At 37.5% G+C, this 13624-nt stretch overlaps 1 protein-coding gene across 3 annotated transcripts in view; it reads left to right on the top strand.

The window, feature by feature from the left end:
• The window catches only part of PKNOX1 (PBX/knotted 1 homeobox 1), a 168560-nt gene that overhangs the window by 85569 nt on the left and 69367 nt on the right, over positions 1–13624 (top strand). For 2 of the 3 annotated variants that reach the window (XM_043992728.1, XM_043992727.1), the window contains one exon: positions 4372–4481. The exons of the other annotated variant lie outside the window; for it this stretch is intronic. In XM_043992728.1, the coding sequence (XP_043848663.1) occupies positions 4431–4481 (51 nt within the window). In that variant the 5' untranslated portion in view covers positions 4372–4430. The remainder of the gene's footprint in view (positions 1–4371; positions 4482–13624) is intronic. 3 annotated transcript variants of the gene reach the window in all.

The following is a 13624-nucleotide window of genomic DNA, read 5'->3' as shown; positions in this document are numbered from 1 at the left end:
TTTCATCCATTCATACAAGTTTTCCCAGGTTTCCCTGAAACCATTCCCATCATGATTTCTTAGAGCACAGTATTATTCCATCATATTCATATACCATTACTTGTTGAGCCATTCCCCAATTAAGGAACAATCTCAGTTTCTGGTTTTGGCCAAAATGAAAAGAGCTGATATAATTATTTTCATATATATGGGTCTTTCATTTCTTTGGGTTATAGACCTAGTAGCACTATGGCTGAGTCAAAGGGTATTCATAAGGTAATAACTTTTGGGGTATAATTCACAGTTGCTTTCCAGACCTTCTCATAGTTTTAAGAATAGTGCATTAATGTGCCTATTTTCCCACATTCACCTCCAAAATTTCTCATTTTCCTTTTTTTTGTCAACTTAGTCTGATATATGAGGTAGAATCTCAGAGTTATGTTAATTGGCATTTCTCTAATCATTAAATAATTTAGAGCATTTAAAAATATGGCTAAGGATAACTTGGATTTCTTTCTCTGACAACTAACTATTCATATCCATTGACCATTTTTCAGTTGAGGAATGGCTTTTATTCTTATAAATTTGAATTAGTTCCCTATGTATCTTAGAAATGAGAACTTAGAAAAACTTTCTGTGAAGACTTTTCTTACTTCCCTTAATTTAGTATTCATTTTGTTTGTGCAGAAACTTTTAATTTTATATAATAAAAATTGCCCGTTTCTTTTCATGTTATCGCATTTTGTTTCTCAATTGTTAATTTTTAATATTTTCAGTTATTTCTTTGCAGAAACTTCAAACCATAGATTTAATTTTTTAATATCTTGTTATTTGAGTTCTCACATTTGTTCCTTCCTAATTTCTTATGACTTTCATTTTTCTTTTGCACTATTTTGGAATTTCTTATTGATATCCCATGTTTTCTTGGGATTCCAGAGGATTTTGTGTTTCATCAGACATTGGTTGACTTTCTTTCCTTTGTCTTAGAACATTTGTAGAGAGCTTCTAATCTCTTTGAGCATTTGGACTTCATGCTTCCTTCTAGTTTTAGGATCCTCTCTGTTGATTTATTTGTGTTCTGTGAGTTTTCTTCCTTTTGAAATCTTTAATGTTTCAGCCTTTTTTCTTCATATTTCTATTTTACTCACTTTTTGACTCTTCTTCCTGTGCTGTTGACTGCACCCCTGAGTCTGGACTGCAATGTTGCCTCAGCCTTCCCCCACACTGATGGTCTCAGCCTTCACTGGCCTTTGTCAATTAACAAGCATTTATTAAACCAGGTACTTTGGCTAGTAGGGAATGTATTTTCTGTTATAGTCTGCATTTGAGTAAGATTCAGGTATTGTCATTCATATTGATACTAATGTTGCATCAGTATTAAAGCTTATGGTTCTGATATTGTATCTTATGTGCTTGACGTTGGATCATAGGAACATAGATATAAAACTAAAAGGAACCTTAGGTTGGCAGTATTAGTATGTTCTGCTACAGGCCCTTATCTCTTCTTTTCAGGACTATTGCACTAGCCTACTGATTGGTCTGTCTGCCAAAAGTCTCTTCCCACTCCAGTCTATCTTCCATTGGGCTACAAAAGTTATTTTTTTTAAATGCAGGTCCTACTGTGTCACACCTCCACTCAGTAGACCCCAGTATCTCCCTGTCATCTCCAGTATCAAATACAAAATCCTCTGGTGTTCAAAGACCTTCATAACCTAACCCTCCCCCTCCTACTTTTTCAGGCTTCTTACATCTTCCCTCAATTCCCTCCCACCCCTACCCCATGCTCTTCCATCTGGTGATACTGGCTCTATTTCACAACTCTGACACTTTCACTGGCTGTTCCCTGCCTGGAATGAGCTCCTTCCTCATTCCTGCCTCCTGGCTTCCCTAAATCCCAGCTAAAACTCCACTAGAGGGAACCTTTTCCAATTCCTCTTACTGATGGTGTTTTCCATTTATTGTTTATTTCCAGTTTATTTTGTATTTCGCTTGATTGCACATAGTTGTTTGCATATTATCTCCCACATTAAATCGTGAACTCCTTTAGAATAGAGATTGTCTTTTGTCTTTCTTTTTAACCCCAGTCTTTAACATATGCCTGGCACATAGCAGTCATTTTATAAATGCTTATTGATTGGTGTAGACCAACCTTTTCTTGTATAGGAAATTTAAGTCCCAGAAAGCAAGATAAGATGAGTCAACAAGCATTTATTAAGCACTTACTGTACCCCAGGCACTGTGTTAAGACCAAAGTACAAAGAAAGGCAAAAACAATCTGTGTTCTAAAGGAGCTCATTCTGATGGGTAAGGCGTCATTTAAACAGCTAGATACATATAAGATATATACATAAGAGATGAAAGATAATCTGAGAATAGAAGGAACTAGGAGCAGAGGGTTGGGGAGGGAGGGAAAGGCTTCCTGCAGGAGATAGGACTTGAGGGAAGAAGTCAGGGATATTTGGATCTGGAAGTGAGGAGTCAGAGCACTCCCAGGCATAGGGGAATAGCCCCAGTGCAAATGCCCAGAGATGGAAGTTAGAGTGTTATGTGCAAGGAGCATCAAATAGTGTAACTGGACTGTAGCAGTCCTGGAGGGGGAGGAGTAAAGTGAAAGAAGTCCAGAAATGTAAGAAGGGGCAGATGATAAACAACTTTTAATGCTACAGAGAGGAGTTTATATTTAATCCTGGCAGTAATAGACTGCCACTGGAGCTTATTGAGTGGGATGTTACATAGAAAACCACTTTGGTAGCTGAATGGAGCATAAATTGGAATGAGAGAGACTTGGGAAAGGCAGAAAGAGGGCTATTGTAGTAATCCAGGGTCAGAAGTAATGAGGGCCTGAACTTCAGCAGTGACTATGTGAGTGGAAAGGAGACATACCAGAGGTGGTGGAGTCAGAAATGACAAGATTTGGCACTGGATTTGATATGAGTGCTGAGAGAGAGTTGGGGCTTGAGCTTGCAACCTTGGTTTGAGCCTCTGTGACAAGGAGCCCTTGACAGTAATAGGCAAAGAAGAGAGGACAATCCGGGGGAAAATAGTATTGTCTTGGACATATGTTTGAAACGCCTATGCAATACCAGCTTACTGCGTTCAAAAGGCAGCTGGTGATGGGGACCGGTAATTCAGGTGAGACTAGAGCTAATCTGGGAATCATCTGTATGGAAATGATCTTTGAATTCATGGAAGGTGATGAGATAATTAGGTTGGCCCTTGCTCTTAAGAACCTTTGGGGGTTTAAGACTAACTCCAGCTAGTTCTCAGGTCCCTTTCCTTCAGGTTCAGTGTGGTCACTGATGTTGACTTTCCTTGCCCTATTTCATTCCTCTCTTGGCTTTCATCATTTCATTCAAACAAGAGCTGGGGTGAATTGGCATTTGCCACTTTTTTCATAGTTGGGGGAGGCCACAGAGGCCTATGCCAGGCAGAAGGCTGCATGTTTTGTCCCCATCCTCCCTAATGAGTGGGCAGAATCAGTATCTGCCTTTTGTTATGAGTTGTGGGTTTGCTTGTGGTGAAGTGTTGGCAAGGCCTGTGAAATGGGAGAGCAACCCAATGTAGGCAACTCACAGAAGCCTGGAGGTCAGTTTATCCTGGTTGGTATTTCCCTCAGATACTGTGTCTGCTGGGAGAGTGATACTGAGTGAGCTCTTAAGGATTAATATTCTCCTTTGTTAATTTATAAGGATTTTACCTTGTTGGGGTTCTCTTTGTCCTATAATTGCTTCATCAGATGTATAATTTCTTTTAGGTTGGGTTTTGAGAATTAGTGGGGACAGGAAAAAGTATCTAGTCTACCATCTTATTGTTTACTTGACCACGAGCCAAACTCTTCATCCTAACTTCATATAACTGAAGGATTTATAATCTTTTGATAATAAAAAATAAAATGAGGAAAGCACAAAATTAGAAAACTGATGAATGTATACAAAGGTGGCAGATAAGTGAAATGCATAGGAGCCAATTGGAGGCTTTTAGACATTCTGAGTAAAACGTTGCATGTAAGTGGATAGTTAATTACAATAATTTTTTTTCCCAGGTGCTTTCCATTTTTCTGCCAAAGGCAGCAGAGTTTCCCACAAGAATGAAACATTTTCATAGTCTCTCTGGGTAGAAATAGCTAAACTACTCAATACTTTGCAGGAACGTCAGCTTCTCTAGAAATACAACAAAACAATACAGATATAGAACCCTGATTCTATAGAAAGTCGTTCTTTAAATAAGTTGCAAGTCATTGACTTTAAGAATAATATTATATCTGGTCTCCTGAATTTCTACTGACAAATGAAGTACATTTGTTTTTAAATCATGTGGTATCTGGGTGGTAACTAGGGAAGGATTTCTAAAATTACTATTAACTAATATCTTTGTGCTTGTTTTTTTTTCCAGAATACAGTTGCTTTTGATTTAAGATGATTTGATGCCTTATAATAAAAGCATCATTAACCATGATGGCCACACAGACATTAAATATAGACAGCTATCAAGATGGTCAACAAGTGAGAGCTTTGTAATTTTCTTAAATGTTTTTATCCGTTTTATTGACTAGAACCTTTATAGTGTTAAGTACTAAATCAATTTGTGTGATTACTTATCTTTTAATTATATGCTAGTATTGACAGGTTAATTAAAAAAACTTTTAAGTTCTTAAGTGAATATCAAAAAAGTAGTTTCAAAATTGTTAGCAACTAGATAGTAATTGTAACTTAGAAATCTGCTTAAGTAAATATCTAATTGATATCAGCCTAAATAATTCTATTGATTTTTTCAAATTAAGCTGTAAATGTGAGATATTTGCAGATGAAATCTTTGTTATGTTGTATATATTGCTAATTAGAATGTGGAACTTCAATTTTTTGGGGGGCAGGGTAGGGCAATGAGGGTTAAGTGACTTGCCCAGGGTCACACAGCTAGTAAGTATCAAGTGTTTGAGACTGGATTTGAACTCAGGTCTTCCTGGATCCAGGGCTTGTGCTTTATCCACTGTGCCACCTAGCTGCCCCCCAATTTTTTTTATTATAAAAGTATTTTATTATTTCCAGTTACATGTAAAGATAGTTTTCAACATTTGTTTTCATAAGATTTTTAGCTCCAAATTTTTCTCCCTCCCCAAGACAGAAAGCAATCTGATATGGGTTATATATGTACAATCACATTAAATATATTTCTGCATTAGTCATGCTGTGAAAGAAGAATCAGAACACAAGGGGAAAACCTCAAAAAAGAAAAATACAAAAACAAAAGTAGAAACAATATGGTTCAATCTGCATTCAGAATCCACAGTTCTTTTTTCTGGATGTGGAGAATGTTTTCCATCATGAAGAACTTCAATTTTTAAAAAATAGGAAATCCATTTTCACATAATAAAAAAATCCCCAAACTTATATATAGAAAACAACATTCAACTTGTTTATCTTCTTGATTTTAATCCCTTGAAGAACAAGAGAGATCTTTTAGTATCATGGAAATTAATGATCTATTGTTATAATTTGGATTATTGTTATTCATGTTGGCATCAGTGCACTATCAGTGTTAATGCTTATGGCTCTGACATTGTTATGTTAGGCGCTTGACATTAGATTTTAGGATCATAGTAACAAAACTAGAAGGGTACCTGGGCTGGTATAAGCCAACCTTTTCCTTTTATGTGAGATTTAAGTAACCAGAAATAGAGGTGAAGTGAGTCAACAAGCATTTATTAAGCGCTTACTGTGTCCCAGGCACTGTGTTAAGACCAAAGTACAAAGAAAAGCAAAAACAATCTGTATTCTAAAGGAGCTCATTCTGATGGGTAGGGCATCATTTAAACAGCTAGAAGGGGCAGCTAGGTGGTGCAGTGGATAAAGCACCAGCCCTGAATTTAAGAGGACCTGAGTTCAAATCTAGCCTCAAACACTTCACACTTACTAGCTGTGTGACCCTGGGCAAGTCACTTAACTCTCTTTGCCCCAGTGAAAAACAAACAAACAAACCAAAAACCCACATCCAGCTAGATACATATAAGATATATGCAGAGGAGATGAAAGATAATCTGAGAATAGAAGGAACTAGGAGCAGAGGGTTGGGGAGGGAGAGGAAGGCTTCCTGCAGGAGATAGGACTTGAGGGGAAAAGTCAGGGATATTTGGATCTGGAAGTGAGGAGGCAGAGCACTCCCAGGCATGGAGCATCAAACAGTGTAACTGGACTGTAGCGGTAGGAGCATAAGTTGGAATGAGAGAGACTTGGGAAAGGCAGAAAGACCAACCAGAGGGCTATTGTAGTAATCCAGGGTCAGAAGTAATGAGGGCCTGAACTTCAGCAGTGGCTATGCAAGTAGAAAGGAGATATGCCAGAGGTGGTGTTGAAGGTAGAAATGACAAGATTTGGCACTGGATTGACTATATTGGAGGTAAATAAGAGTGAGAAGTCAAGGGTATCCAAAAGGCAGTTGGTGATGGGGTCTGTAGCTGAAGAGAGACACCAGGGATGACTATATGGATCTGGGAATCACCCCCATGGACATAATTGATCCTCTGGAAGTTAATGAGATCACTTAGTGAAATGGGATTGAGCAAGAAGAGGAAGAGAGCCTAAGACACAGCCTTTGTACACCAGGGTTAGTGGGTATGACATAGAGAAAGAGCTATCAAAAGACTAAGAGAGAGCAGTTAGGAAAAGATTTCTAAGAGATCAGTACCATTAAGACCTTGAAATGACTTGCCCAATGTCAGGTCTAAGAAGCAGAGCCCAATTTGAACCGAAGGCTTCTGAATGATAATCCAGTGCAGTGGCAGTACACCATGCTACCACTGGAATCAGACATGTTTTGAAGTAAGCAAAATATTTTCATTTTTACATTTATTTTAAATTTATAAGAGCAAGTTATTTTTATCCTTCATGTAACTATTAATTCAGTAGTTTCTGGTGAAAAGATGCTTTATATACATTCTCAGTTTATCTTCACAAAAATCTATCAGATAAGTAGTACAACTATTATTATTTCCCCCGTGAATAAACAGTCTTAGAGAAATCAAGTGATGAGAAATCAAGTGACTAATCCAAAGTCTCACTGGTAGTAAAGCCATGAACTCAGATCTTCTGACTCCAGATTCATTGTTTTTCCACAGTTGATTGGAGATGGGAAAGAAGAGACTCTCATCAGTTAATTCTCCCTTTATACTTTTGGTCTGTACCACTTTTAAAGCTGTTGTGTTACTGTAGTACAGAAATTTAGATGTACCCTGTACAGCTCTGTCTGAAGTGAAAACCAAATTGAATTCTTGCAGATGTAAATCTCTTTTCTGTTTGCTCACAAACTCATATTGATAGTGTTGTCAGATACACATGTGGTAAAAGATTTATTTCTCCCAGTAACATAGGGTTTGACAGCAAGCAAACAGCTGCCTTAGCTATAAATGGACCTGCTTTCCGTACAAGAATTCGTCTGAGGCTTTCAGTTTTTCTGTCAAAGTTGACACAACAAGGACAATTAGAAGATGCTATAAGTATGCTCAGGATACAGCAAATAGTTTAGTGCCTGACCTAGAATGGGTCTTCAATAAATCTTTGATTAGTTGAATGAACAACTTTGATTTTTGATATATTTTATCCAGAATTAAGCAGAAAACAGCTTGATAAGCCAAATTTGCCCTCTAGGCTTAGTTCTTTTCTCATCCTGGAACTGAATGTAAAGAGAGATAAACATTAATTAGAAGCAGCTATTATGTGCCAGGCACTTTGATATGAATACAGGAAATCAAGAGAGTCCCTGCCCACACAGAACTTACATTCTAATTAAGGAGGAAGGGTAAAAGGTGGTATTGAGATAGCTGGGATTTGGTGTGGAGGCCTGCTTCTAGGGAAGATAGGTTGAAAATCCCCTTTTTAGAGCAGGAGGTCCCAGGAGCAGATTGTGAAGGGAGATGAGGGTGAACTCTTTAGTGCCAGCGGCATGATGAGAAGAAGACTAGAAAGAGCCATGAGGACTATACAAATAATCTTTGCTTTATAAAAAAGGCAACAGTTTATTATTAATGCTTCAAGGATACATGACTTTCTTCATTAGGTATTCCCTCTATTGTTACAAGCCAAGCCAAATTTCTCCGTAGTAAAGGGTTTATTGCTTTGGCCACAAGAATTAATTATGTAGTGGCCCAATTATTTGGTCATGAGACTGTCCTATGTTAAGCTCTTCCTCAGGTATAGTCAGTCTATCACTTGGCTCATAATTGAAGTCTTTCCAGATTGGTAGCACTATGAGCCTGAGTTGATGGTCTGCTGACCCATAGCCTTTAAGAACTGAGGCTCTTTTCCATGTCAGAGGAAGACAGAAAACATTCACTTTATATATAATCTTGCTGAAATGTCGCAATACAAAATAGATAATAGTCTGACAAAATTATATGTAAAGTGAATTAATTTAGAGTGAATTAAATTGCTCATTGCTTCAATTATGTGAGAATTGGAATGACACCTCCTGCTGGGAGGGACATTGTGAGTTCTGGCCATGAAAAGAAAGCATGTGACTTTAGCACCCGGAAGTGATGTCTCCCACCCATGGGAACTGTCAATCAGAGTTACCAGCCAATTAGCTTGGAGCTGTGTGTGTGTGTGTGTGTGTGTGTGTGTGTGTGTGTGTGTGTGTGTGTGGCAGGGGGGGGGGGGGATGGCCCTGTTTCCTGTTTCACAAGAGGTTCTGGGAGAAACTGCTGTGGAGCGGCCCTTTCATTTGCGGGACCTTAGCTTGGCGGCAGACGATGCAGGGACAGGCAGAATAGGGATACTTTATCCATGTGTTTCTCTTTACTAACCCCTAATATACTTTAATAAATACTTAATGCCCAAAGATTGGTGCTATACATTTTCTAATTTAAGGCGACCACTCATTAGATTTTAGACATCACAGCTAGAATTTTAGGCCCTTACAATTATAAATTTGGAATTGAGTTAATATAGGGAAATTCTTTTAATAGAAAATTTAATTACTTGTGGTGAGACATGTTAAATTGATAACAGCCATATAGCATGCTGAACTATCAATAAACAGTAATATGTGATTTTCCCAGAAGTGGTATGGATCTTTTTAGTCAACCATCCACAATCTTTTGTTCATTTGCTTTTTTGTCTAATGGAACTCCACAAAACTTTACTGGTAAGAATTAGGGGTATAATCTTTCACCATGGATGAACATGCAAATAGCCTATTTTCAAAGGTTTTTTTTTTCCAGCTACATATTTTTTCTGGTTACATATAAAGACAATTTTTAGCATTCGTTTTTTATAAAATGTTGAGTTCCAAATTTTCTCTCTTCTCTTTCCCTATGACAGTAGGCAATTTGTTATGTGTGTGTGTATATGTATTATATGTGTGCGTATACACATGCATACAAATATACACACATACATACATGTATGCAATCATGTAAGACCTATTTCCATATTAGTCATGTTGTGGAAAGAAATAGTTTACAAAAGAAAAAAAAAGTGAAAATAGCATGCTTCAATCTGCATTCAGACTCCATCAGTTCTTTCTCTGAATGTGGATAGCATTTTCCATCATGAATTTTTTTTAATTGTCTTGGATCATTGTATTTCTGAGAAGAGCTAAGTCAATCATAGCTATTCATTGCACAATGTTGCTGTTACTGTGTACAATGTTCTCCTATTTGTTTACTTCAGTTTGCATCAGACATGTTTCCAGATTTTTCTGAAATCTACCTGCTCCTTATTTCTTATAACACTAGAGTATTCCATCACCATCATATATCACAACTTGTTCAGCCATTCCCCAATTGGTGGACATTGTGTCAATTTCCAATTTTTTGCTACCACAAAAAGAGCTGCTACAAATATTTTTATACATGTAGGTCCTTTTCCCTTATTTATGATCTCTTTGGGATACAGACCTAGTAGTGGTATTGCTGGATCAAAGGGTTAAATAGCCTATTAACATCAAACATTTGACTTAGTCTTCATTAGCATTTCACTTTTAGCTAATTAGACATGAAAGTATACTGAATGATTTTTTTAAATTGGGTGTCTTTAGTATAGAAAAATGAAGGCTCCTGTTAAAAATGTTAATGTTTCTTTTGGGGCTGAGAATGAGTTAAAATAGATTTGGGGAGTAGAGATCTTAAATTCCCCTTCTCACAGTATATCCACATTGCTGAGGATGGACTCTCTCTTGGATCAGTTATGTAATGAAAAATTACTTGCAAAAAAGAGTCTTTGAAAGGATATCATCAGGCAGCTAGGTGGTGCAGTGGATAGAGCACTGGCCCTGGATTCAGGAGGACCTGAGTTCAAATCTGGCCTCAGACACTTAACACTTACTAGCTGTGTGACCGTGGGCAAGTCACTTAACCCCAATTGCCTCACCAAAAAAAAAAAAAGAAAGGATATCATCAATGTGGACCACAACTCCTTCAATCCTCATTATTTGCCTCTACTATATATATATATATATATATATATACACACACACACACACACACACACACACACACACACACACACACACACACACACATACATGATTTACCCAAAGCACTGGAGTCTTTCTACTAGGCCTTTTAATAGATTACAGTATAACATTCTGGCTGACCATCTAAATTTTTGTTGTTGTTTCTCTTATTCTTTGTTTCTATTTCTATCATATTATACATAATATATATTTTTGCCATATATCCATACATATTGGCTTATACATATATGATCTCAAAAATTAACAAATGGGATAGGAGTTTCTGTTGTATAAACAAAATAGAATCTGGAATGCAGAATAATAAAATTTTACTTTAAAACAAAAGAGAATCTCTCAATTCCTCTTTCCCTTCAGTCTCTGGCAGTAGCTAATGTTTACATAGTTCAGTAAGATTTGCAAGGCACTTTACATATATTATCTCATACAGCTTCCAGAGAGAAAATATATTGTTTTTTCATTGTTTAAAAATACTTTATCACAGAAAATTAATTGAAGTGAAATTCATCAAACCTAAATTGCCATCCTCCTACCTCTTTACTAAAGTTGTAGGACTTTGGACAAGTCGTTTAACATTTCATGGCTTTCATTTGCACTTCTGTAAAATAACTTCTAAGGTCTCCAATAGCTCTAAAATGTTCTCATGTAGAATTCAACAACATTCCCATTTTTTTCCCTTGAAAAATGATGGCAACTTATTTAATAGCCAGTAAGCTTTTATTTTAAGGGAGTGGCTTTCGTTTACTTAACAAGCATTTATTAAGCACCTCCTATGTGTCAGGCACTGTTTTAGATGTTAGATGAGTATTTCCTTTTTAAACAAATGAATGATTTCCTAATATTATTAGGACTGACACAATGGTCATATAACAACATCTACTTTTTATATTTCCTCATTTACTATAAGTATTGTCAGTTTAAATTTTTTTGTTCTGAACTTTGCAAACACACCAAAATATTTTATAAACAAATACTCCAAAAAATACATAAAGTAGAACAGAAAAAAGTGTATTGAAAGCACGATCTTCTCTCTAGAGAGAGTTTGTTTGTTTTTTAAAATATGTAATAAACTTAGCTTGTTTTTTTCAAGGCTAAAATTCTTCTGAAATTCTTTGTTCTCTCCAATGCATTTTAAATGCTTCAATTGACTTCTTCTATTCCTTTTTTTTTTTATTTTGGCAGTTTTCTCTAGCTTCCTCCTCCACCCCCAAGTTTCACCCACATAAAAAAAAAAAGAAAAACTCAGTACTTATAAAAATTAGCATAGGAAATCAAAATTAATCCACGTTTGTTGCATCCAAAAATATGTGTTAGTGTGCACCCTGAGTTACTCACCTCTCTCTCTGTAGGTAGACAGCACTTTTTGCTAAACAGAGCTTAGCCATAGAATAGAGGAACAGGGGGAACAGGATAGGAAAGGCAGGACACACATATACTTTTGTGACAGAATTCAACTTTGCACCCCTACATCCATCCTCCCTGAACTCCCCATGTGAAAGAGATATAAGTTCCAAATGGCAGAACTTTTCTGAGGCTGCAATAACAGTATGGTGGGTTCTGGAGCACTGGTCTGGAGAATTTAGTAACCAGTTCCCCCTGAGTGATCTAGGTTTCATGATCTCCAGTAAATCATCTATCCTTTTGTGGGGGGGGGCAGGTGTGAGGCAATTGGGGTTAAGTGACTTGCCCAGGGTCACACAACTAGTAAGCGTCAAGTGTCTGAGGCCAGATTTGAACTCAGGTTCTCTTGACTTCAGGGCCGGTGCTCTGTCCATTGTGCTACCTAGCTGCCCCAAGTCATCATCTTTCAAGTTGAAATTAACTCTGAAACTCACACTGCCTCAGCACCCGCTGCCCCTGGGGCTTTGCCCTTCCTCTGATTGAAGGTAGAGGAGGTTGAAGAGCTCCTCCTAGATCTGGCATTTAAGGAGGGCACCCAGGGAATTCACCTCATCATTTCCAACCCAGCTGATCTCTTGGCTTTCATGATCTCTAGCAACTCATCATTCAGAAAGATGAATTTAACTCTAACACCCCAGATTATTTTCTACCCTTACTGCTGCACTTTATCATGCCCTCTGCTAGATACTCCCACACACATTTTTCAGCTTCTTTTTCATGTGTTGTCTTCCATCGTTAGATTGTAGCCCCCTTGAGGTCAGGGACCATCTTATACCCTTTTGTTGTTGTTGTTGTTGTTGTTGTTGTTGTTGTTGTTGTTTACCTATAACTTAACACAGTGCCTGGCACATAATGGGTCCTCAATAACTGTTTGATTGAAGGGGCAGGAAGTGTGTGGGGGGGGGTAGTAGATGCCACTCCACTAAGCCTGAGGGAAAGAGCTCAGCATCCACCTGAGCTAGTTCTTTCCCCCCAGAAGTCACTTGGGAAAGAGACAAGCTCATGAGCTGTAGATTATCCAGTTTGGGAGGAAGCAGACATTCTGAAATCCAGCCCATAGGGCAATCATCATCATAGGGAAGGGAGTTTAAAAGTGAGAAATGGGGAAAAAACTGCAATTATCAAAGATTTCAGGAAGGAAACAACTCAAAGAAGTTGAGCGTGAGCAGATAAACCAATAGGAAAGGAAATATAATCTCCAGACTAAGTAGAAGAGTTCAGGCATCTTTGAATAAGTATTGAAGCAAAATGAATCAACAACTAATGGAGCAGAGGTCACTGGATTCCCAAGAGAGCATGGAACCGTAGAAGGGTGTTCCTGAATTTAAAGGAAAAATAAGAATGGTAAGAGCAGAAGTAATTAGAGTAGAAAAAGTTCAATCTACAGTGGCAAGTCTCACCAAAGAAACAAGAGAGAGGAAAACTGGCAATGCAAATACAGAGCAGTGAAAGGACCATAAGAAAAGCAAAAAACATTAAAAAAAAAAAAAGCATGATCTCCCTGCTTAATATCAAAGACAGAATAGAGGAAACTATAGAGGACTAGAAGTCTTTCAGAAGAACACAAGTCAGAAAACCATAACACTATACATATTGCAAGAAGTAATAGAAGAAAACTGCCCAGAACTTAGGAACATATGCAAAAAAGTATCAATCAAAAGAATCCAGTCAGGAGTTTATTAAACAGTAAGTTCCTACTATGTTCCTACACTGTGCTAATCACTAAGGATACAAAGAAAGGCAATAAAGGTTCTTCCCTCAAGGAGTTCATGGTCTGGGG

Source organism: Dromiciops gliroides, chromosome 3 (assembly GCF_019393635.1).
Source record: "Dromiciops gliroides isolate mDroGli1 chromosome 3, mDroGli1.pri, whole genome shotgun sequence".
Classification (NCBI taxonomy): domain Eukaryota; kingdom Metazoa; phylum Chordata; class Mammalia; order Microbiotheria; family Microbiotheriidae; genus Dromiciops; species Dromiciops gliroides.
Note: the sequence above shows the minus strand (reverse complement) of the source record. Positions and strands in the feature narration are given on the sequence as shown.